This window comes from Pongo pygmaeus, chromosome 6 (genome assembly GCF_028885625.2).
Source record: "Pongo pygmaeus isolate AG05252 chromosome 6, NHGRI_mPonPyg2-v2.0_pri, whole genome shotgun sequence".
Classification (NCBI taxonomy): domain Eukaryota; kingdom Metazoa; phylum Chordata; class Mammalia; order Primates; family Hominidae; genus Pongo; species Pongo pygmaeus.
Genome location: NC_072379.2, coordinates 12,029,605 through 12,055,518, shown reverse-complemented (window position 1 = coordinate 12,055,518; position 25,914 = coordinate 12,029,605). Strand labels below are relative to the sequence as shown.

The following is a 25,914-nucleotide window of genomic DNA, read 5'->3' as shown; positions in this document are numbered from 1 at the left end:
CCTTCCCTTCTCTGAGCCTTGATTTCTTCAATGGCGAGTCCCTGGCCTGTCTTCCTGAGAGGGTGCTTACATGGAGCAGAGGAGGGATGGATTTCCAGTACACTGGAGGCGCATACAAATGTGAGGAGAGAGAAGAGGTTCATTTTGGTGGGAGGGTCAAGCTCTCAACATGGACAGGGGAATTGCTTTCTGGGGAGGAGAGGTTCCCAGGTTGGTGACAGATGTTTCTAGCTTGGGAAGGGATGACATGGAGAGTGAATGTGGGGTCTCTCCCTCTCTCCCCTTTTACTGTCCAATTCTGCAGCCCCTGGGGGGAGGAAAGACCGGGAGAGACTGGAGGCTGTTGCCTAGCAACGAGAGGCGCATCTGGATCGATGGGAAAGTCAGTGATGCTCCAGCCCCCAGCCCGACTCTCTCTTTAATCTCAGCCGGCCCAGCAGAAACCTGAGGGGATGACCCCCAGGCAGCCGGCTTGATTGGAGCTGAGTCAATAGAGGGAATTTTCCATAATGAGATTGTAAGGGCAGTGGAGGCAGCTGCCCGTGGCTTCTCCGGTCACCCTCCTCAGCGGGTGGAAGGGGCTGGACTGTCTATGCAGCACACACCCTTCCTGCTGATAGCTCTGGCCTGGGTAGGGGTAGGGTAGGGGTGCACATCACCATCCAATTTTGATTCTTGTCAGTCTTGCACTGCCAGGGACTCAGAGCCCAGCTCCACCTGTTAGGTTTTGAAGGGAAGGCGAGGATTATAGAAAGACACACACAGCAAGAGGGCGGCTCAAAAGCAAATGCAGGTTTTGTTTTGTTTTGTTTGAGACGAAGTTTTGCTTTTGTCGCACAGGCTGGAGTGCAATGGCGCAGTCTCTGCCCACTGCAACCTCCTTCCCCCAAGTTCAAGCGATTCTCCTGCCTCAACTTCCCGAGTAGCTGGGATTACAGGCATCCACCACCATGCCTGGCTGTTTTGTATTTTTAGTAGAGACTGCGTTTCCCCATATTGGCCAGGCTGTTCTCAAATTGCTGACCTCAGGTGATCCACCCACCGTGGCCTCCCAAAGTGCTGGGATTACAAGCGTGAGCCACCACACCTGGGCGCAAATACAGGTTTTACGTCCAGCATAAAACCTTCAGAAGTGGGGGACCTGCCTAATGTGAGAGCCCACCACTGCTTACAGGCTGGCACAATTTATAGGTATGGGCGGGAGGGGTCTGAGTAGTATGGCTTGCCCAGCAGGATATTGATAAGATGTCCCAATAATGAGGCAGTTCTGGCTCTTGTTCCGGCAGAATGTGGTACTCCTTGCATTTTCTCCCAGCAGAATACCGTAAGAAGAAGGCTGTTTCTTCAGTCGGGCCTTTGCACACCTTGTTGTCAGGTGGTTAGGTAGAATGTTTCTCATGGCCCGAACCACCGTGAAGTGTTTCACTTTGACTAAGGTCTGCAAAATAGCAGGGAGCTTACAAAATGGTGCAGTTTAGACTAACACCACCCGAGCCCTGCCCCAGTATCCAGGCCCCTGACACTTGGTCCAGATGAGGGAAACTGAGGCCCAGAAAGGAAAAGGGATCTGGTTATACAACTTCTAGCCCATCGTGCATTCCTCTGCCTAGCTCCCAGGTGTGAGCCTGGAGCAGGGGTTGGGATCTGATCCTGGGGGAAGGAGAAGGAGGTGATGAAAACTGGGGAAAGCACACAGGCTTCTCCGATTTCACTGCAGGGCCAGTCCTCAAGGCCAGCTTGGGAGGGTCCTCAGAGAGCATGGGCTTCGGACACACAGGTGGCTCTCCCTCCAGATCTCCACCAAGGCCATCTGATTTGCACCCTCCCGGGACACAGAGACTGCCAGCTGTCATCAGTGACAGCTCAGTCATAAAACTGTTCTTTCTTGGGCTAAGCTGAAGCTGTTTCTGTAGAACATTCTCCCCACCCTCCACCCCACCCCCAATCTCCATTCTTGCTCAGCAGCCCCAGGGAAGCTGTCTGCTCCTGGTGGCAAGGCTTCAGCCTCCCACAAGGCCACTGAGGGCCCTGACAGAGAGCAGGAGGACTGAGTAAGGCAGGGATTCTTTTGTTCCTCTAGAATGCAGGGGAGAAGAGACCAAACCACTGCTTGCTTATTTCATATCCATTCTGGCCTCTACAGATCTGTCTACTAGGTTGAACTGGTCTGTGTTGCTTTCTTTTTTTTTTTTGGCAAGGTCTCACTCTGTTGCCCAGGCTGGATTGCAGTGGTGAAACCTCGGCTCACTACAACCTCTGCTTCCTGGGTTCAAGAGATTCTCCTGCCTCAGCTTCCCAAGTAGCTGGGACTATAGGCATGCACCATCACACCTGGCTTTTTTTTTTTTTTTTTTTTTTTGAGACAGAGTCTCGCTCTTGTTGCCCAGGCTGGAGTGCAGTGGTGATCTTGGCTCACTGCAACTTCCGCCTCCCGGGTTCAAGCGATTCTCCTGCCTCAGCCTCCCAAGTAGCTGGGATTACAGGCACCCGCCACCATGCCTGGCTAATTTTTGTATTTTTAGTAGAGATGGCCATGTTGGCTAGGCTGGTCTTGAACTCCTGGTCTCAAGTGATCCACCTGCCTCAGCCTCCCAAAGTGTTGGGATTACAGGCGTGAGCCACCACGGCCTGCCTGTATTGCTTTCAGTAGCCAGTGTTGCTTGTTCTGATACCTTCCAGATGTCTGTCATGCTTGCGTGCAGTGTCTCCACTGTCCTCTGTTGATCAGCCTGTCTGAGCTCCTGGCTTGGCTGGGTCTGTCCCATTTACAAGGCTCTGTATGATCTGTCCTGGGCTACATCAATCTGCACTGATCTCACCTGAGCATTGTTACCTGTTTTCACCTGGGCTGCATTACCTGTATTGTGGACTCCTCTGGAGGCAGCAGACAGTGGAGGCCTCCTTGTCCCTCCTTGTCCCTTGTCAGTGGTGCTCCAGCCCCCAGCCGGCATTCTCTTTGATCTCAGCCAGCCCAGCAGAAGCCTGAGGGGATGCCCTGGGCAGCCTGCTTGGTTGCCACACAAATCTTTGCTCCAGGAACCCAAATCAGAGCCAACAAAGACAGGAGCCTTGATGAGGCAAGTCCTTCCTATCTATTCAAAGACAGGGCTGGGGCCGGGTGCGGTGGCTCACACCTGTCATCCCAGCACTCTGGGAGGCCAAGTTGGGTGGATCACTTGAGGTCAGGAGTTTGAGACCAGCCTGGCCAACATAGTGAAACCCCGTCTCTACTAAAAATACAAAAAATTAGCCAGGCATGGTGGCACACGCCTGTAATCCCAGCTACTTGGGTGGCTAAGGCACGAGAATGGCTGGATCCCAGGAGGTGGAGGTTGCAGTGAGCCAAGATCACACCACTGCACTCCAGCCTGGGCAACACAGCGAGACACCGTCTCAAAAACAAACAAACAAACAAAGACAAGGCTGGACTCCAGGGCTTACAAAGTAGATGACCATGAGGCCCATGCAAATGTCAGCATGCACATAGTCTAGGCATAGTGAGAGCAGTGACCAAGGACCTCTCCCTCTGTAGTTCCCAGAGATGATGGTGGTAAGACAATAAGTAGTGAGCTCCCATCGGTGCAAACACCGGCAGGGTCTCAGCAAACGGTCCCAGGTGGCTGCTCTGTGCCAAACCCTGTGCTGGGCACTAGGGATACAGATGTGGATCGGCCCAGTCTCTGCCCTTGGACAGCCCTCAGTCAGCCAGGGAGCAACAGTCATGCTAGATTGCGAGTAGTAGCCACGGGGTGACAGCAGAGGCACATCCCCCAGGGAGTCCTTCCAGGCAGTCAGGGAAGGCTTCACAGAGGAGGTGATGCTTGAGCAGTCTTGCAGGATGGGTAGATGAGGAAGAACCTTCCAGGCATGAGGAACAGCGTGGGTCAGTGCATTCTTGGGTGGAGTGGAATGTGGTGTGGAGCTGGACGGGGACAGCGTAGGACTGGACACATTGCCAGCTAAGCCACCAGGGCTTTCTCCTGTGGTCTGCAGGCTTGTCCTCTCTGCCTCGCCAGCCCTGGACACCCCATCTTGGCCCTGGAAACTTTGCCAGCCCAGCTACCTCCGTTCCCCAGCACAGACTGAGACGGCAGGGAAAGCGTCAGCCTGAGTCCTGCCCGGGCATGGCTGGACCCAGCCCTAGACTGAAAAGGAGTGGGCAGAAGAGGGACCACAAGGGCTATAGTCAAAACACAGAGCTGCAGTGCCCGCACCCTTTTAAGCCAGGCTGCCTGCCCCTCCAGGAACCAGCCGTCCCACTCCCAGCCAGCCCCACCCTGGGGGCTCTGGCCAAGATTTTCCTCCAGCTCCAGCAGGGGCGGCAGGAAGCTCCAGCTGCTGAATTATTGAAAGCAAGGCTTTCAGCAGTTCCCCTCCCCCCACCGCGTCTTCTGGAGGGTTGGGTAACAAACAGCCGTGCCAGCACCAGCACCTCTCCAGAGAGACTCCAAGGAGTCATGGAGGAAGCTCACTGGGCTCTGCCGGCTGCCTGAGCCACCTCCTCCCAGGCCTCTCCCTGCAGTGTCTTCTTACCCGTCTTTTTTTTTTTTTTCCCAGACAAGGTCTGTCTTTTTTGCCCAGGCTGGAGTGCAGTGGCGCAATCTCAGTTCACCGCAACCTCCGCCTCCTGGGTTCAAGCGATTCTCTTGCCTCAGCCTTCCGAGTAGCTGGGTTCACAGGTGCCCGCCACCACACCCGGTTAATTTTTGTATTTTTAGTAAAAGAGTTTTGCCATGTTGGCCAGGCTGGTCTCAAACTCCTGACCTCAGGTGATCCACCCGCCTCAGCCCCCCAAATTGCTGGGATTACAGGTGTGAGCCACTGGGCCTGCCCTCTTCTTTTTTTTTTTTTTTTTGAGACGGAGTCTCGCTCTGTCGCCCAGGCTGGAGTGCAGTGGCACGATCTCAGCTCACTGCAAGCTCTGCCTCCTGGGTTCACGCCATTCTCCTGCCTCAGCCTCCCTAGTAGCTGGGACTACAGGCGCCCACCACCACGCCCAGCTAATTTTTCGTATTTTTAGTAGAGATGGGGTTTCACCGTGTTAGCCAGGATGGTCTCGATTTCCTGACCACGTGATCCAGCCTCCTCGGCCTCCCAAAGTGCTGGGATTATAGGCGTGAGCCACCGCGCCCCACACCTGCCCTCTTCTTACCCATCTCTACTGGTCTCTACGGGTCTATGTGGGTTTGTATCTGTGAAAAGTGCCATGATTGGGCTATGAGTGTGTGTAATGATTTAAAATGGTAATTATTGACCTGATCTGTTCTGATTTATATGGATCTATATTTCCTCCTGGTCTAACTCATGCCTGTAATGGTTTAGACTGATTGGCATAGTTCATGGCTGATAACAGCTAACGCTTAATGCATAGAGCTTATCGCCTAGCCAGGCACTGTACACACGTTATTCCTTTACTCCTTACCCTGAGGTGGGGGTACTTATATTAACCCCATTTTACAGATAAGGAAGAGGTTAAGTCACTAAGCACACATAGTAAGTGATTTGAACCCATCTGCTACTGGCTGATCGGCACGGGTCTGTCTTGGTTCATATGGACTGGGTTATCAGTTATCCTTTAAGGGCCTGAGGGCATCAGGTTGCAAGAGAGAGTTGAGCACAGTGGCTCACACCTGCAATCCCAGAGCTTTGGGAGGCCAAGGCAGGAGGGTTGCTTGAGTCCAGGAGTTAGAGACAAACTAGTGAGACCCTGTTTCTACAAAACTTGTAAAAATTAGCTGGACATGGTTGTATGCACCTGTGTGTAGTACTGACCAGCTACTTCGGAGGCTGAGGTGGGAGGATCACTTGAGCCCAAGAGGTAGAGGCTGCAGTGAGCCATAATTATACCACTGCACTCCAGCCTGGGTGATAGAAGGAGACCCTGTCTCAAAAAAAAAAAAAAAAAAAAAAAAAAAAAAAGTTGCAAGAGAGATCTTTCCAAAATGCAAATCTGACCTCCCTGGCTCAATACCCTTCACTGGCTCCCTATTGCCTGCAGGGTGTGGTCCTGGGTCCTCAGCCTGAGTCTGAAGGCCCTGGGGATCTGGCCCTCCCTCCCCTCCTGGCTTAGTGGGCTCAGCAAGATAAGCCCATGCTTTTTTTTTTTTTTTAATTTTTTAAATTTTTTGAGATGGAGTCTCCCTCTGTTGCTCAGGCTGGAGTGCAGTGGCATGATCTTGACTTACTGCAACCTCTGCCTCCTGGGTTCAAGCGATCCTCCTGCCTCAGCCTCCCGAGTAGCTGGGATTACAGGCACCCGCCACCATGCCTGGCTAATTTTTATATTTTTAGTGGAGACAGGGTTTCACCACGCTGGCCAGGCTGGTCTTGAACTCCTGACCTCAAATGATCCTCCCAGCTCAGCCTCCCAAAGTGCTGGGATTACAGGATTGAGCCACTGCGCCCAGCTTCAAGTCCATGCTTTTCCCTCTTTCTTCTCCAGGCCTTCTTCCTGCTCACCCCCACACCCTGACCAGGACATCCTTCTCCTCCTCCTTTGTCCCGCCAACTCCTACTTATGCTTCAAGATCTCTCCTCCAGGGAGACCTCCTAGCTATGCTCCTCTCCCAACACACCCCAGCTGTCAGATGTCTCTGCCATGCATCCATCATCCCCAGCATGATAAGCACCAGTGCTTCTCCTTCTGCATTTCTCTCTTGTCCTCTGGTGAACCCCAGAGTAGCCACTCACAAATAGCTGTGACCTGAATGAATGACCCAACCCTGAAGTTGATGGGGTGTCTCTTGGTCCTCTGGTCCTTACTCCCCCAGCCCCACGCTCTTGGGCAGTGAGCACAGGGGAAACTTTCAATATAAAGTGTTCAAGGCTGGAGGTCTGCAGAAGGGTCCTTACACAGGGAAGGGAAGGGTCAGCAGGAGAGTGCTCCAGGGAATATGTCCCTGTCATGGCTGCACCTGGCTTCAGTGCCAGAATTTGGAGTGGGGACACATCTAGATTCCTTGGACATGATGCAGATGGCTTTTCTTTTCCAGCTTGATTAAGTATCTTGACAAACGATTGTTGCACACACTTATTTTTAACAAGACCCAGAATGAGTTTCACAACTTAAGGACCTGGTTTCATGGGTATTTATCAGTTCTGTCTCGTTTCTGACAGTTGGAAAGAATCTTTTTCCTCAGAAGGCACATCCTTGCCCACCCGCTGTCCCCACACTGGGCTTTTTCTCTGGAAGGTCTCATCCTGTGTTTGCATTCACCACCTTCACAGAAATGCAGTTTCCTGGATCATAAATTCCATTCCACTGTAGCCCTCTTAGTCAAGGGTCCCTGGATCTTAACATGCCCTTCCTTGGCTTTTGCCTTCCCTTCCCTTCCCTTCCCTTCCCTTCCCTTCCCTTCCCTTCCCTTCCCTTCCCTCCCCTCCCCTTCCCTCCCCTCCCCTCCCCCAACTTGCCCCCTCCCCCTCTCCCTTCTCGTCCCTTCCCTTCCCTCTTTTTTTTTTTTGACAGACCATCCCCTCCCCTCCCCCCACTTCCCCCTCCCCTGCCCCCACTTCCCCTTTCCCCCTCTCCCTTCTCTTCCCTTCCCTCTTTTTTTTTTGAGACAGAGTCTTGCTCTGTCCCCCAGGCTGGAGTGCAGTGACACGATCACAGCTCACTGCAAGCTCTGCCTCCCAAGTTCAAGCGATTCCCCTGCCACAGCCTCCTGAGTAGCTGGGAGTACAGGTGCACACTGCCAGGCCTGGCTAATTTTTTGTATTTCAGTAGAGACGGGGTTTCACTGTGTTGCCCAGGCTGGTCTCATACTCCTGAGCTTAGGCAATCCGCCCACCTTGCCTCCCAAAATGCTAGGATTACGGGCATGAGCCACCGCGCCCAGCCAAAGACACATCTTTCAAAGGTACATTTCTAACATCATTCTTTTCATGAAACGTTCCCTGACCATCCTAGGCAAAGGTCGAGCCTCCCTGATCTCTTTTTTGCTCCTGCAGGACTGGGTGGGTGGGTGGGAGAATGTCATCAGGATCTGTCTTCATAACAAGCTTGTTACTGCAAGAAAGAATGAGTGAATGATCCCACCAAGCTACAAGCTACAAGACTAGGGAATATTGTCTCCATTGAGATATTGCTCCTCACAAGAGGGTATTAGCTACGAGGGTCTGCCCGCAGACCCTGACCCAAATGATGAATAAAACGTACACTGATACACAGATATTCTGTTTTGCCAATCCTGCTGAGTGACCGCCTACACACCAAAAGAGGTTTGTCACTGTGGCCGCCCCGATCAGCTAGGGAGACTCACATTTATTCATTAAGATTAGTTAACAAAAGCTTGAGTCAGCGCCATTAGAGGGTAATTGACATTGAGGACTTCCCGAGTAAAAAGCACACATCAAAGGCTCGTCTTAAGACCACATGAGTAAACAAATTAACTAGATAACTTCCCCACATCCCAGTTATTTACTACTCTAATCTATTTAACTGAAGGTAATGGGACCAGCCCACCTTCGCCCTGGTCTATTACCGAAGTCATGTGAAAACCCTCAGGCCTTCCGAAAGGGTTCTGTGGCTATCATAACTAATATTTTTTCCGCCAGCCTGACCGAATCGCAACACTCCATTTTACAGATAAGGAAACTGAGGCTCGGAGAAGTTTAATGACTTTTCCTGATCACCCAGGCAGAAGTAGTGGAGCCAGAATTTAAGCTAAAGTCTTCTGACTCCAAGTCCTTGTCCTGGTCTAACACTCTTTTTCCTGGCCCTAGTAGAAGACAGCAGAAAGATCTTAGAAGTAAGAAGGTGGTTAAATTGTGTGACCACAGACGAAGTGCTCAAGTGCTCACTTGAAGCTGTGGGAATCTGTACCTTTGAGCGTGTGGAGGCTCTGAGTCCTGACATTACCTCTGGGGAGGCATGCCTCTGGCTGGCAAGGCCAGGAAAAAAAAGCCCCTAGAGGAAGGGTGCTGCCCCCCCTCCCCGCCCCCCGCCACCCTTTCCCCGGCAAAAGAGGCTTTTCAGCCCCGGCAGCAAATGGGGCCCCTGAATTGGTGACGGGGGTGCTGTCCGTGGTGCTGGAGGACTGCGATGCTGCCAGAGAGACGGGGAGCAGGGAGGAGTTTGCTCACTCCTGTAATCCCAGTGCTTTGGGAAGCCAAGGCAGGGGGCTCACTTGAGGCCAAGAGTTTGAGACCAGCCTGGGCAACATCGTGAGACCCTGTCTCTACAATAATAATAATAATAATTAATCTCCAGTGTCATTTACGAGACATTCATTGCACACTAGGTACTGTGAGGGCATTTCCCATGCGTTAGTCCTTTACAACAAACCTATGAGGAAGATGCTATTATTAAATAGTTTCATTTTACAGGCAAGGAAACTGAGGCCCAGAGAGTTGAAGTCACATGCCCTAGGTCTCTCAGCTTATGAATTCCCAAAGATCACTCTCCTGTCTCCCTCTCAAATCAGGGGTCTCCAGGGCAGGGCTGGGCCTCTTCCCAGACTCATCTGTGGTCCACTTCTCACTACAGCCCGTTCCCTCTCCCCCAGACCTGACCAGGTCACTACGATCTGAGCATCTTCTCCATCTGAGCCCCAGGGTGAGTGCTGACCTCGTTAGCTGAGAGGCCTCTGTGCCTGTCAGCAGCTGACTTTCCGGAGCAGGCTGGATCCTGCAGTACAGATGAGCTGCTTCACCTTCAATTAATCACTTGCAGGTAGCAGCTTCCAGTTTGTGGCCCACTGTGTCCACAGCCAGGCTTGCTCAGGAAACCCAGGCTTGGACTTGTGGAAGGGAGGCAAGTCCAGGAACCCAGCCAGGAGGCTGGGAAATCAGGCCTCTAGGCCTTTAACCACTTTCTGGCTTGTAGAAGAGGGAGTGTGCCCCTTTGGCAAGCATTAAACTAGGGCTTCATGACTTAATCTACACATGGGTTTGGCTGGCTCCAACATCTGGGCTTGCCCTTGGGAGCTGACCCAGTGCTGGGGACAGCCTCAGTTGAGCTCTAAGGGTGGCCGGTGGGGCCCTGGCTCCTGGCTGTATCAGCAGAAAGGAAGTGGGCTGAAGGTCTGGTGTTATTTATTTATTTATTTATTTATTTAATTTTATTTTTTGAGATGGAGTTTCGCTCTTGTTCCTCAGGCTGGAGTACGATGGTGTGATCTCAGCTCACTGCAACCTCCGCCTCCTGAGTTCAAGCAATTCTTCTGCCTCAGCCTCCCAAGTAGCTGGGATTACAGGCATGCGCCACCACACCCAACTCATTTTTGTATTTTTAGTAGAGACAGGGTTTCACCATGTTGGTCAGGCTGGTCTCAAAGTCCTGGCCTCAGGTGATCCACCTGCTTCGGCCTCCCAAAGTACCGGGATTACAGATGTAAGCCACCACACCCAGCCTGGTGCCACACATTTAGAGTTAGTATTACCCAGACTTCCAGAGTAGGAAAGGACCCTTGGGGTCTTTGAGTCATTGTTCAGTGGGAGAAACAAGGGTGCACAGAAAGGAATGGTCTCACAGCCAATCAGTGGTAGGGTAAAGACTTCCCATTTGCTGCTCTGCCTCCAAAGGATGACAGTGTCAATGCCTCCAAGGACCAGAACAAGTTAGAATTAGGGTTCAGATTATAGCTCTAGACTCCATATCTGCCTGCTTGCCCCTGCAAACCCCTCACCCTCAAGCACCTCCAATTTGTTCTGCATGTTCCCCATCACAATAAATGGCTGTACCATCCACCTGGTCACCCAGGCCAGAGACCTGGTGTCATCTAAGCTGCCTCCCCCCCCATCCCACATCCAATTACAAACCCTGCCAGATTGGCCCATTTATTTCTTGAATCCTGGTTGTCCTCACTGGCTCTGGCAGCCCGGCCTCCTGCTCCCTCCCAGCCTTGCTGGGAAGCCTGCCTTGACAAACCAAGCAGGGCCACAGACACTTCTCCAGTTCTCTTTTATCACACTATGCTGCTGTCTACCTGTCAGTCTCCTGAACCAGCCTGTGAGCTTCTACAGGGCCATGATGGGGTCATGTTCATCTCTATACCCACAGCCTTTAATAACGTGAGGCCCAGAGTAGATGCTGGGTGAGTGTTTGTTGAGTGAATGCGTGAATATCGTTTCTATTTCATGTTTGAACAATTCCTGTAATAGGGACCTCATTCATCCTATGACAAACTGCTTAGTTTTGTTTTTTGGTTTTTTGTTTGTTTTTTGAGACGAAATCTCACTCTGTCACCCAGGCTGAAGTGCAGTGGCACGATCTCAGGTCACTGCAACCTCCGCCTCCTGGGTTCAAGCTATTCTCATGCCTCATCTTCCCAAGTAGCTGGGATTATAGGCACACGCCACCACATTCAGCTAATTTTTGTATTTTTAGTAGAGACAGTGTCTCACCATATTGGCTAGGCTGGTCTCGAATTCCTGACCTCAAGTGATCTGCCTGCCTCTGCCTCCCAAAGTGCTGGGATTACAGGTGCAAGCCACCACACCTGGCCAGAACTGCTTCGTTTTTAAAGAGTTTTGATTATTATAAAATAAAAACAAAACAAGACAAGACTCTTTTTTGAACTGAACTGAAATCAACAATAGATGACTTGCCTGCGAGAATCTTGGGGCTCTGTTTTGCAGATCGGCTAGGGCCTTGCTCCTCTTAGGGAATTCTAAGGACCAGTAGTATTGGTGTTACTTGTTAGAAATGCAAATTCTCAAGCCCCACTCCAAATCTATCAAATCAGAAACTCTGGGGGTGAAGTCAACAATCTGTGTCTTGCTGGGCGCAGTGGCTCAAGCCTATAATTCCAGCACTTTGGGAGGCCGAGGCGGGCAGATCATGCGGTCAGAAGTTCGAGACCAATCTGGCCAACATAGTGAAACCTCGTCTCTACTAAAAACACAAAAAGTTAGCCAGGTGTAGTGGTGTGCACCTGTAATCCCAGCTACTCGGGAGGCTAAGATAGGAGAATCATGTGAACCTGAGAGGCGGAGGTTGCAGTGAGCTGAGATCACGCCATTGCACTCCAGCCCGGGCAACAGTGCGAGACGCCATCTCAAACAAAACAAAACAAAACAAAACAAAACAAATCTGTGTCTTAACAAGTCTTCCTGGTGATTCTGATGCCCAATAAAATTTGAAAATGGCTATTTCTAGACCACTGCCCACCTCCCCCTAATTGGTGGTCCATACTTGGGCTATATCAGGAGAACCTGGGGGACATGAGCAATTTCATCCCCAGAGACTTTTTTTTTTTTTTTTTTTTGAGACAGAGTCTCACTCTGTCACCCAGGCTGGAGTGCAGTGGCACGATCTCTGCTCACTGCAAGCTCCGCCCCCTTGGTTCACACCATTCTCCTGCCTCAGCCTCCGGAGTAGCTGGGACTACAGGCACCCGCCACTACGCCCGGCTAATTTTTTGTATATTTAGTAGAGACAGGGTTTCACCGTGTTAGCCAGGATGGTCTCGATCTCCTGACCTCGTGATCCACCCGCCTTGGCCTCCCAAAGTGCTGAGATTACAGGCGCGAGCCACTGCGCCCAGCCAAGACTTTGATTCAGTAGATCTGGGTTGGATTCCAGGTAGCACTGATATATGAAATATAGGACACTCAGTTAAATTTGAATTTCAGATAAACAACGAATAATTTCTTAGAAGAAGTATGTTCCAAATATAAAATTCAAATTTAATTTAACTGGGTATCCTGTGTTCCTATTTGTCAAATCTGGCAATGCTAGCTAAACATCACTACTTCTAACAAGCCTCTCAGTCGATTCAGCCAGGTTTGACCTAAATCCTCTACAATCCTTCATATATTTGAAGCTAGGCATTCTGACCACCTGTATATTCTTATAATCTTCCCCCTCCTTGGCATCCTATTTTTGTTGATATATCCTAAGATAACATGCATTTTTGGCAGCCACATTGTGATATTGACTCAAATTGAGTCTGTGATCATTGAAAATCCCTATAATCCTTCCCAAATATTCTGCTTCTGAGCTATGTCTACCCCATTCCAATTTTAGTTTGGGACCCAGCTTCAGAATGTGGCACTTTTCACTATCCTGTTTCACCTTCTTCTTCTTCTTTTTTTTTTTTTTTTTTTTTTTTTGAGATGGAGTCTCACTCAATTGCCCAGGCTGGAGTGCAGTGGTGCGATCTCGGCTCACTGCAATCTCTGCCTCCCAGGTTCAAGTGATTCTCCTGCCTCATCCTCCCAAGCAGTTTAGATTGCAGGCATGCGCCACCATGACTGGCTAATTTTTGTACTTTTAGTAGAGACGGGGTTTCACCGTGTTGGCCAGGCTGGTCTCGAACTCCTGACCTCGTGATCTGCCTGCCTCAGCCTCCCAAAGTGCTGGGATTACAGATGTGAGCCACCGCACCTGGCCCTGTTTCACCTTTTTAGATTCTTCCAATGTCTCCGGCTACTGAGTCCTTTTAGATTCTGACTGTATATCCATGAGCCCTCTCAGGCTGTGTCCTCAGTGAATTTGATTGTCAGACTACCAATGTTCTATCCAGTCAATAATGAACATATTGGATCAGACGTGGTGAGAATAGAGCCCTGTGATTCTCCACTAAATACCTACATCTAACATGACATTGATCCATTAACCAGCTCCTTTTGAGTATAGGCCAATCAATCAACCAATTACAACAAAATGGGATATTAGCACCCACCAGGACAGGGTCACCTTATGAAATCTCACAGTGAGGCCAGGCGCAGTGACTCATGCCTGTAATCCCAACACTTTGGGAGGCCGAGGCAGGAAGAGCACTTGAGCCCAGGAGCTTGAGAGCAGCCTCGGCAACATAGCAAGATCCCATCTCTACAAAAAAAAAAATTAAAAATCGTCTGGGCATGGTGGTGCACCTGTAGTTTCATCTACTTGGAGGCTGAATCAGGAAGATCACTGAAGCCCAGGAGGTCAAGGCTGCAGTGAGCTATAGTCACGCAACTGCACTCCAGCCTGGGCAACAGATTGAGAGTCAGGAAGGGAAGGGAAGGGAAGGGAAGGGAGAAAGGTAAGGTAAGGAAGGGAAGGAAGGAAGGAAGGAAGGAAGAATAAATCTCACAATAAATTCTTTTTCTTTCTTTTTTTTTTTTTCAAGACAGAGAGAGTCTCACTCTGTCGCCCAGGCTGAAATACAATGGTGCAATCTCGGCTCACTGCAACTTCTGCCTCCCAGGTTCAAGCGATTCTCGTGCCTCAGCCTCCTGAGTAGCTGGGATTACAGGCGCCCATCACCATGCCTGGCTAATTTAATAAAGACGGGGTTTCACCATGTTGCCCGGGCTGGTCTTGAACTCCTGACCTCAGGTGATCCACCCACCTCGGCTTCCCAAAGCGCTGGGATTACAGGTGTGAGCCACTGCGCCCAGCCTCACAATGATTTCATAAAATATAATGTCATATGGCTCACAGAGGGACCCTGTGCCTGCAGTCCTGCAGTCACCCCCGGTCTGCTGGCCCAGCAAACCTGACTTGGAAGGAAATGGGCTTAGTGTGCAATGATTTGGGTCATTCTATTAATGACCTGCCGCAGATTCCCACCTGGTGCCTCTCCAACTCACCAGGTGAAATTGGTCAAATCCACCATCTGTTCTAGTGAAAATCCAGACTGCATCTGCCACGCCTCTCTTCACATAGCTCTCCTTTCCTCCTCAATCATTTCTGCAATGACTACCCTGGGCAACCTAGCATTGCTACCCAGGCGTTCTCCTAGCACTGGGACTAGATTTTCTCAGGGTTTGGAGATCTGAGTGCATTCAGAACGACTCTCACCAGCTTTCCCCCTCTGCCCTCCAGGAGCTCAGGCCAAGTTCTAGGCTGGGGAGCCTTGCCCAGGTCAGAGGGAAGGTGTACAGAACAGCATGGCTCCCAGAGCTCTCACTGGCGCCTTCGTGCTCTCTCTCCACACCTTCAGCGCGCCTCTTGCATTGCCTGGTGCTGGGGTAGGCTCTAACGAGCCAGAATGAAAGGATGGTCCCCTCCCCTAAAAGGGCTCACAGTTTAGAATAGGACTTAGAAGCAAACAGCCAACTGAATCTCAGTATCTAAATGTTGCATTTAAAAAGTGTGGACAAAAGATGCGGAAGCACAAAGAAGGAATGACTCATCCTTCCTGGAAGAGCGGAAGATTCTCAGAGGAGGTGATTCTTGGGCTGGGCCCTGAGGGATGAGTTGAAGTTCCCTAGGTGAAGAAAAGGGGAAACAGGACTCCAGCGGAGGGGAAACACATAGGCAAAGGCACAAAGGAGGAAGTGAGAGCACGCATTTGGGGGATGAGGATCAAGGCTAAGGGGTTGGGTGTTGGTTGCAGGATGGGGTGCAGCATGGGATGAAGTTGCAAGATAGCATTCGACAGAATGCAAAGGGGTCTTGCAGGCCGTATCAAGGACCATGCCATGTATTCCTCTCTCTTGCCTCCTGTTGTCACTGTCTTTGTTCGGCCCCGGGCACATTGAGCTTCACATGCACTAGGCACTTAGCTGGAGCTAGGAGTTGAAAGCTAAGCTTCCCTCAGCCCAGGGGGAGGCAGACCTTTGAACCCACAGCAACAACAGCAAGAACTCTTGGAGGTAGGGCCAGGAGTGGTGGCTCATGCCTGTAATCCCAGCACTTTGGGAGGGCAGATCACCTGAGGTCAGAGTTCAAGACCAGCCTGGGCAACATGGTGAAACCCCATTTCTACTAAAAATACAAAAATTAGCCAGGCGAGGTGGCAGGTGCCTGTAATCCCAGCTACTCAGGAGGCTGAGGTGGGAGAATCACTTGAACCCAGGAGGTAGAGGTTGCAGTGAGCCAAGATTGCACCACTGCACTCCAGCCTGGGTGACAGAGTAAGACTCCTTCTCCAGAAAAAAAAGAGCTCTGGGAGGGTGACACCAGCCAGAGGGGAAAGGAAGGCTTCCAGAAGGTGATAATGCCTATGAGCGGTGACTTTGAGGACAACTAGGAATGAAGAGTATCCCAGGAAAGGGCCTGGAGCCAAGAGAGGTGGAGGACGATGTGTGTGGTGCCGAGTGGCGGAGACCGGGCTGGACTAGGAGGCAGGGCCATGTCATGGCTTTAAGCCAAGGTAACAAGAGTCACGGGAGGCTGCTAACCAGGGCATGACATGGTCTAATTTGCTCCTGGGCCCATCTGCCAAGTTGCCAATGGAGGATGAAGGTCTGAGAGCAGGGAGGCCAGGCAACCACAGAAAGGCAGTGGACCTGATTGGAGGGAGGAGCTTGGGTCCACATGGTAACAGGGGAGGAGAGGAAGTGGATAAATGTGAGCGATGTTGAGAAGAGGGGATGGGGCTGGGCGCGGTGGCTCATGCCTGTAATCTCAGTACTTTGGGAGGCCGAAGTGGAAGGATTGTTTGAAGCCAGGAATTCAAGACCACCCTGGGCAAAATAACAAGACTTTGACTCTACAAAAAAAAATTTTTTTTTTTAATTAGCTGGGTATGGTGGCACATGCCTGTAGTTCCAGCTACTGGGGAGACTGAGGTGGGAGGATATCGCTTGAGCTCAGGAGTTCAAGGCTGCAGTGAGCTATGACTGTGCCACTGCACTCCAGCCTGGGTGACAGAGTGAAACCCTGTCTCAAAAAACGAACCAAGAAGAAGGGATGAGGGACCCAACCTGATGACAGGTGAACTGTTGTGGGTCAGGGCAATAGGGGTCTCCAAGCTCCACACATGTCCCTAGCTCAGATAACCAACAGATAGAGGGGTCACCCATGAGCCAAGCACTGCAGCCAAGGTGGGTGGGGAGCAGGGCACCCGGAGCTCTGTTTGGGGCATGGTGGGTGATGCTTGTGGAGTGTCCCGGGAAAACCCCTGGTGGAACTGGGGTACAGGGCTGGTCTCGGGACAGAGGCAGGAAGCCAGCAGGTGTGAGAGTGGAAAAGAGGGGTTAGAAGAACAGCTTCGGTCTCTAAGTCCCCAGGCACTCCCCTCTCCAGAAGACTCTGGCAGATGCTCCCAGGAACAGGTGGAAATCAGAGGCTCAGAGAGGGGTAGTGACATCTTCAGGGTCACACAGCAAGGAGTGCAGAAGCACAGCCTAGAACTCATGCACTTGGGACTCAAGGGGAAGGACATATGAGAAGAGCTTATGTTTTCATCACCACTGTTGCCTCCTGTCATTCTGTCCCCTTCAGAGCCTCCTGTAGCTGTCACAGTCCCTCTCTCTTCTCTGCCTTCCAGTATCTGTGGCTCTGAACACTCCCACCCCCATCCCATCACTCTGAGGCCAGAGAGGGGAGGGTGTGTTCGGGGAGAAGTGTCACAGGGAAGGCCCAATCCAAGATGTCCAGGCATGCCCAATCCCTTCTTTTCCTCCCTCCCTCCTTCCTTTCCCTCCCTCCCACCCCACTCCCTGGGAATGAGGCCTCCCTGTTGCTTAGCAACTAGCAGATCCTTGGAGAAAGGAAATGGAAATAGCTCAGGAGGTGCCTCCCCTCTGTTAAGATAGAAGTCCTTGGAGTGTGTGTGTGTGTGTGTGTGTGTGTGTGTGTGTGTGTGTGTGTGTGTGTGTGTGTGTGTGTGTGTGTGTGTGTGTGTGTGTGTGCGTGTCTGCTCTACTTTAGAAGTCCTTGGAGTGTGTGTGTGTGTGTGTGTGTGTGTGTGTGTGTGTGTGTGTGTGTCTGCTCTACTTTGGAGGGCCTAGCATGGAGTCAGGGATTCTTAGCTCCAAGCCAAGTTGACTCCCACCTCACCCAGAGCCTACAGGAGGACGTGGCTGCCTGGAAAGCTAATGTCGGTGTCAGCTTTGGTCACGTCATCAGAAGCAGTGTTTCCAGAACAAAGGAGGGGATAGTCCTGTGGGCCCAATCTGGGTGAGCCCCGCTTATCTGGAATGTTGGCTTTGGAGAAGTTGGCCAGATCAAACAGAGAGCTAAAATCTGCCTCTGGGGTGGGAATGGAGTACGCTTCCATCTTCCCCTCTCTGTAGGGCTGCCCTGGGAGCAGACTGGGAGGTAGGAACACATGTAATCTGTGTCCCACTGGACAGAGCCAGGATAGTGGGCCTCGTGTGTGCGTAAACGGTTTCAACTGAGCCTAAAGGAGAACTATGACTGGGGAGTTAATGATATGTGCAAGTGGGCGCTGGGATGTCTGGCCCAAGCATTCGTGCAAGCCAGAGAGGATAGTCCTCGGTAGTTCCTGGAGGTGACACGATTCCCAGCCAATGGCTCTTAGAGGCCATCCAGTCTGGCCTGCATCCACCCACCTTACAGATGGAAAAAGCCCAGTGTCCAACCCACTCGTGCCCTGAGGTGTGACCCAAAGGTGCAAACCAGCCGTCCGCCTCCCTCTGCACCAGGAAAGGAAGCGGATTAGAGCCATGAGTGGGCCCTTAAATCTCCAGGATTAACTCCAGCAGAGAGGAGCTTAACAGGTGGCGAAGAAGTGACCATCCCGCCTCGTGTCTGTGTCCGTCCCTCAGGGCCAGCGGCTCCAGGGCCAGCCACGATGTCCTCCACCGTGAACAACGGGGCGGCCAGCATGCCGTCCCCACCTGACGCCGCGAACGGCTTCCCGCAGCCCAGCGCCTCCTCGGGGACCTGGCCGCGGGCGGAGGAGGAGCTGCGCGCCGCGGAGCCGGGCCTGGTGAAGCGCGCGCACCGCGAGATCCTGGACCACGAGCGCAAGCGGCGGGTGGAGCTCAAGTGCATGGAGCTACAGGAGATGATGGAGGAACAGGGGTGAGCGGGCCGCGGGGCGGGGCTGGGGTGGGGAGATAGGCGGGGCGAGGGTGGGAGAAGCGAGTGATGCTGCTCGTGGGCGTGGCGAACGCCGTGGGCGGGGAGAAGGGCGGGGATAGGGGCTAGTAGGGCGGAGTCGGGCGACTGTGGGAACCAAAGAGCCTTATCCAGACAAGAGGCCAGAGTCCAGACCAGTTGGAGTGAAGCCATGGCAAGTCCAGCTCATCTTTCATTTATGTATTAGGTTGTTGCAAAAGTAATCACGGTTTTTGCCATTACCTTTAATGGCAAAGTGGTGGCTCACACCTGTGATTCCAGCACTTTGAAAGGCCGAGGCGAGCGGATTATTTGAGGTCAGGAATTCGAGATCAGCCTGGCTAACATGGTGAAACCCCGTCTCTATGAAAAATACAAAAAAAAAAAAAAAAAAAAATTGAGCTGGGCACGGTGTCTCACACCTGTAATCCCAGCACTTTGGGGGGCTCAGGCAGGTGGATCACCTGAGGTCAGGAGTTTGAGATCAGCCTGGCCAACATGGTGAAAATCCGTCTCTACTAAAAATACAAAAATTAGCCCAGGCGTGGTGACGCGTGCCTGTAATACCAGCTACTCGGGAAGCTGAGGCAGGAGAATCGCCTGAACCCGGGAGGCGGAGGTTGCAGTGAGCCGAGATCCGGCCACTGCCCTCCAGCCTGGGCAACAGATCGAGACTCTGTCTCAAAAAAAAAAAAAAAAAAAAAAGGCCGGGTGTGGTGGCTCACGCCTGTAATCTCAACACTTTGGGAGGCCGAGGCGGGTGGATCACCTGAAGTTGGGAGTTCGAGACCAGCCTGACCAACATGGAGAAACCCCGTCTCTACTAAAAATACAAAATTAGCCGGGCGTAGTGGCACGTGCCTGTAATCCCAGCTACTTGGGAGACTGAAGTGGGAGAATCGCTTGAACCGGAAGGCGGAGGTTGCAGTGAGCTGAAATCGAGAATTGCACTCCAGCCTGGGCAACAAGAGCAAAACTCTGTCTCAAAAAAAAAGAAAAGAAAAGAAAGAAACTACTGGGCTGGCTGCTGAAGGAGTCAAAGGCAGGAGCAGAGACTGCCCATCAGACTTGCACTGTCAGTGAACTGAGAAATCAGAAACTCCCTACACAGGGGGGCTGGAGCCTGGAGCCATATGGGGCCAGACACAGCCTGTGTCCTGCAGTCCTTCCAAGCCACACCTTTGTCCACCCCAGGCCTCCTGGGCTCCCTTAGACGGAGGCCACCATCTCTGAGGAGCTTAGGAAGACCCCCCAGGATTAGGCAGAGACAGTGAGTTGCTGAAGGCCATCTGGAAGGCAGGGGGCCAAGGCGGAGCCAGGATCAAGAGTCCTACTGGCTGCCAGGCAGGGCTGCTTGTAGGAAGAAGAAGGGGTAATGGGGACCTGGTGCTCACCTCACCCAGAGGACCAGGTAGCGGGGAGGAGGCCCCTTGCAGAGAGGGATAGATGGATAGATGGCAGGATGCTGAGGACACACACAAAGGAGGTTCCAGCTGGCAAGGGAACATGTTGATGAGCTGTGGGTACCGGAAGAGAGAATAAGAGACCTCAAGGGGCAGGGGCAAGGAGGGGCAAGGTGGGGAGCATCTCCTACAGTGAGAACCTCAGGTCATGAATTAAACCTGCAAATCCAGCCAGATGCAGTGGCTCACGCCTGTACCAGCTCACGGTGGCTCCCAGCACTTTGGGAGGCCGAGGTGGGCAAATCACTTGAGGTCAGGAGATCGAGACCAGCCTTGCCAACATGGTGAAACCCCATCTCTACTAGTAATACAAAAAAATTAAAAAGGCCAGGTGCGGTGGCTCACGCCTGTAATTACAGCACTATGGGAGGACGAGGCGGGCAGATTGTGAGGTCAGGAGATCGAGATCATCCTGGCAAACACGGTGAAACCCCATCTCTACTAAAAATACAAAAAATTAGCCGGGTGTTGTGCCATGCGCCTGTAGTCCCAGCTACTCAGGAGGCTGAGGCAGGAGAATCACTCGAACCCGGAGGCAGAGGTTGCAGTGAGCCGAGATTGTGCCACTGCACTACAGCCTGGGTGACAGAGCAAGACTCCGTCTCAAAATAAAAATAAAAATAAATTAGCCAGGCATGGTGGCGAGTGCCTGTAGTCCCAGCTACTCGGGAGGCTGAGGCAGGAGAATCGCTTGAACCCGCGAAGCAGAGGTTGCAGTCAGCCGAGACTGTGCCACTGCACTTCAGCCTGGGCAATGGAGGGAGACTCCATCTCAAAACAAAACAAAAACAAATACACAAACAAAACCTGCAGATTCTGCCAAATTCTGTCTGGAGAGTCAATGAGGGAGGGGAGTGTGGGCAGAGGACAAGAGGGTTGACACGGACAGACGGACAGACGAGGTGTCCCCTGCACTTTCCTGCTCCTCCTCCTCCCAGAACTCCAAGCCCTTGATGAACCCATCCCTATCCTCAGCCCCTCTCCCTTCACTAAGTCCCCTCCTCTTCTCTGTACTTTCCCATCCTGAAAGCCCTCCCCCTCAAAGACCCTCACCCTTTCAAGGAACCTTCCCTCACTGAGCCCCTCCCCAAGCAAAAGGTAATGGCATTTGGCCACATCCTGGGTGTTAGACCCCCAGCATCAAGGATCCCTGCTTCCCTGGGAAGCACCCACTATGTCCCCACTTGCTCAGTCAGGGTCCCTTCCCCTACCCAAGCTCTCACTTGAGGTGGTCCTTATCCTGGAGCCACCTCCAAAAAGCCATCTCTTGAGTGGCCCTCCCCCTGCCCTCCCCATCCTCAGCAAGGCATTTGATCATGGCAGGGACAGGCATTCTGAGACTCCCAAATCCAGGCTTCCGGCCCTATTTTGACCTTGAACAAGCCACGGTTTACTCACCTGAAAAATAGGGGCACCTGTGTTCTGGAGCTGTTCTGAGAGTCCTCCGTTGAAGACACATATAGGACTGCCCAGCCCCCAGCCAGTCCCCACAAAGTGCCAATAAACACCAGGCACCCCTGCTCTTTTATCAAATCGAGTCATTAATATCCATTTCTAGAAACACTGGTTCGGTCACGTTTATTTACCGGGTTCTCGGGCATTTGACAAATATTCACATCAGTCACAGGAACACACATTCTTTGGCCTCATTAAAAAGCAATCCTTTTCCTTAATATTGATGGCTGGCTGGCTAATCCACTGGTGATTGATGGCGTACTTGGAGTAACCTTCCCAGACAGCCTTGGCTTGCAGTCTGCAATCACCGCGGGGCGGGACAGAGCCTCCAGCCTTTCTGATGTGATGATCCCACCCCAGCCCCCAGCATCCTCCCTGCCACCCTATTTATCTTCTTGCCATGCCTCTTTTTTAGTTTGTTTGTTTTGTTTCAGATGGAGTCTTGCTGTGTCACCCAGGCTGGAGTGCAGTGGCATGTTCTCTGCTCACTGCAACCTCCGCCTCCTGGGTTCAAGTGATTCTCCTGCCTCAGCCTCCTGAGTAGCTGGGATCACACGCACATGCCACCATACCTGGCTAATTTTTGTATTTTTTAGTAGAGATGGGGTTTCACCATGTTGGCCAGGCTGGTCTTGAACTCCTGACCTCAAGTAAGCCACCTGCCTTAGCCTCCCAAAGTGCTGGGATTACAGGCATGAGCCACCGTGCCCAGATGCCATGCCTCTTCTTATGAGGACTTGGGTGAGGCGACAGAGCACAGCTCCATCCCTAGCTAGTCTTGGAGCTTTTTTTTTTTTTTTTCTTAGGCGGAGTTTCGCTCTTGTTGCCCAAAGTGGAGTGCAATGGCATGATCTCGGCTCACTGCAACCTCCACCTCCCGGGTTCAAGCCATTCTCCTGCCTCAGCCTCCCGAGTAGCTGGGACTATAGGAGCACGCCACCACACCCAGCTAATTCTTTGTATTTTTAGTAGAAACAGGGTTTCACCATGTTGTCCAGGCTGGTCTCGAACTCCTGACCTCAGATGATCCACCCACCTCGGCATCCCAAAGTGCTGGGATTACAGGTGTGAACCACCGCACCCAGCCTAGGCTTGGAGCTTTGAGCCCTCCCTCCCCTCTCCCTGTTCTGTTTGCTCATCTATAAACTGGGAATCAAAAGGCTACCATTCCAGTCATTGTGGCTCATGCCTATAATCCCAGCACTCTGGGAGGGGCTGAGGAGGGAGCACTTGAGCCCAGGAGTTTGAGACCAGCCTGGCAACATAGTGAGCCCCCCGCCAATCCATCTACAAAAAAATTTTTTTTTAACTAGCCAGGTGTGGTGACACATGCCTGTGGTCCCAGCTACTCAGAAGGCTGAGGTGACAGGATTACTTAAGCCTGAGAAGTCGAGGCTGCAGCGAGCTATGATTGCACCACTGCACTCCAGCCTGGGTGGCAGAGCAAGACCCCATCTAAAAACAAAAAACAAAAACAAAAACAAAACAAAACAAAAGGTCACTGTCTGGCCTAACGCGGGAATTCATGCCTGTAATCCCAGTACTTTGGCAGGCCAAGGCAGGAGGTTTTCTTGAGGCAACATAGGGAGACCGTCTCTACCAAAAGATAAAAAATTGCTGGGCGTGGTGGCTCACGCCTGTAATCCCAGCACTTTGGGAGGCCGAGGTGGGTAGATCACCTGAGGTCAGGAGTTCGAGACCAGCCTGGCGAACATGGTGAAAACCCGTCTCTACTGAAAATACAAAACAAAACAATTAGCCAGGTGTGGTGGTGGATGCCTGTAATTCCAGCTACTCAGGAGGCTGAGGCAGGAGAATCGCTTGAACCCAGGAGGTGGAGGTTGTAGTCAGCTGAGATCATGCCATTGCACTCCAGCCTGGGCAACAAGAGTGAAACTCCGTCTCAAATAATAATAATAATAATAATAATAATAATAATAATAAGCTGGGCATAGTGGCACACTCCTGTAATCCCAGTACTTTGGGAGGCTGATGTGAGAGAATTGCTTGAGGCCAAGAGTTTGAGACCAGCCTGTGTAACATAGCAAGACTCCATTTCTACTTTTAAAAAATTAAAAATAGGCCGGGTGCATTGGCTCATGCCTGTAATCCCAGCACTTTGGGAGGCCGAGGCGGGCGGATCACGAGGTCAGGAGATCGAGGCCATCCTGGCTAACACGATGAAACCCCTTTTCTACTAATAATACAAAAAATTAGCCGGGAGTGGTGGCGGGCACCTGTAGTCCCAACTACTCAGGAGGCTGAGGCAGGAGAATGGCGTGAACTCGGGAGGCGGAGCTTGCAGTGAGCCGAGATTGCGCCACTGCACTCCAGCCTGGGCGACAGAGCAAGACTCCATCTCAAAAAAAAAAACAACAAAAAAAACATTTTTCACTCTGAGGAACTCTTAAAATTCAGTGTCCCCTCACCCTACACCTGTCCCAGAGAGTGACCCAGGAAATCCCCATAGCCACAGTACATTTGGCATGCCCTTCCCTTATGGCCCACAGAGTGGCATGAGGACTAAGGGAGCCAGACTGGCTGGGGGAACACCTGGGCCAAGAGGCTGGGGACCCTGGGAAAGACATCACTGCCCACTATTCCCCCCTCCCCACCCACACACAAGCCCTTGACGTTGTTGTTTTTTTTGGTTTTTTGGGTTTTTTTTGAGACGGAGTCTCCCTCTGTCACCCAGGCTGGAGTGCAGTGGCGCCATCTTGGCTCACTGCAACCTCTGCTTCCCAGGTTCAAGCGATTCGTCCTGCCTCAGCCTGCCAAGTAGCTGGGATTACAGGCGTGTGCCACCCCGCCAAGCTAATTTTGTATTTTTAATAGAGACGGGGTTTCACCATGTTGGCCAGGCTGGTCTCAAACTCCTGACCTCAAGTGATCTGCCCGCCTCGGCCTCCCAAAGTGCTGAGATTGCAGGCAGGAGCCACTGTGCCTGGCCTGGAAACCTTTGACTTTGAGTTTGAAGCTTTGGCCATGCTAGCCAGCCTTCCTGCATGGCCCTAGCCTGGCCTGCTCTGCCACCTCCACAGGGAGCGAGTGGTTTGGGTAGCAGCCTCCCCCTTTATCCCAGCCTTTGCCTCCTGGCAGAACAGAGAGAGAAGAGGCCCAGGCAATTATCGGAGCTGGTGCCATGCCAACCTGGCAGGGGTCTCAGGTGGAAAAGGGCAGGGAGCCTGGGATGACTGTACACTCTGTCACCACTGCTCTGGTACAGATAAGCTTCAGTTGCTACTATTTATTTATTTATTTATTTATTTTTGAGATGGAGTCTCGCTCCGTTGCCCAGGCTGGAGTGCAATAGCGCGATCTCAGCTCACTGCAACCTCTGCCTCCTGGGTTCAAGTGATTCTCCTGCCTCGGCCTCCCAAGTAGCTGGGACTACAGGCACACACCACCACGCCCAGCTGATTTCTGTATTTTTAGCAGACACAAGGTTTCATCATGTTTGCCAGGCTGGGGTCAAACTCCTGATTTCAAGTGATCCACCCACCTTGGCCTCCCAAAGTGCTGGGATTACAGGCATGAGCCACCGTGTCTGGCCAGTTGCTACCATTTATTGAGCACCTACTATATGCCAGGCACTGTGCAAAGTGATGTAAATACATCATGTCTGTGTTAGTCCACTTTGCATTGCTCTAAAGGAATACTTGAGGCTAGGTAACCTATAAAGAAAATAAGTTTACTTGGCTCACGGTTCTAGAGGCTTGTACAGAAGCATGACGCTGGCATCCAACTGGCTTCTGGTGAGGCCTCAGGAAGCTTTTAGTCATGATGGAAAAGAAGGGGAGCCAGCATGTCTCACATGGCAACAGAGGGAGAAAGAGGGAGAGGAGAGACACCCTAGACTCCTTAAAACAATCAGCTCTTTCCTAAACTAATAGAGCAGCAGTCTCAAACCTTTTTGGCACCAGATACCAGTTTTGTGGAAGAAAATTTTTCTGGCTGGGTGAGGTGGCTCACGCCTGTAATCTCAGCACTTTGGGAGGCCGAGGTGGGCGGATCACCTGAGGTCGGGAGTTCGAGACAAGCCTGACCAACATGGAGAAACTCCATCTCTAGTAAAAATACAAAAATTAGCCGGGTGTGGGGGCGCATGCCTATAGTCCCAGCTACTTGGGAGACCGAGGCAGGAGAATCGCTTGAACCGGGGAGATGGAGGTTGTGGTGAGCCGAGACTGCCTCTTTGCACTCCAGCCTGGGCAACAGGAATGAAACTCTGTCTCCCAAAAAAAAAAAGAAAATTTTTCCATGGACTGGGCAGGGAGTGGGGGGATGGTTTCAGGATGATTCGAGCAC

The 25,914-nt window shown here is 51.8% G+C and overlaps 1 protein-coding gene across 1 annotated transcript in view; it reads left to right on the top strand.

The window, feature by feature from the left end:
- SRRM3 (serine/arginine repetitive matrix 3) overlaps positions 1-25,914 on the top strand; it is an 84,734-nt gene that overhangs the window by 14,571 nt on the left and 44,249 nt on the right. Inside the window, exon 2 of the mRNA XM_054496554.2 lies at positions 18,394-18,652. Within this exon, the coding sequence (XP_054352529.1) occupies positions 18,420-18,652 (233 nt within the window). The 5' untranslated portion in view covers positions 18,394-18,419. The remainder of the gene's footprint in view (positions 1-18,393; positions 18,653-25,914) is intronic.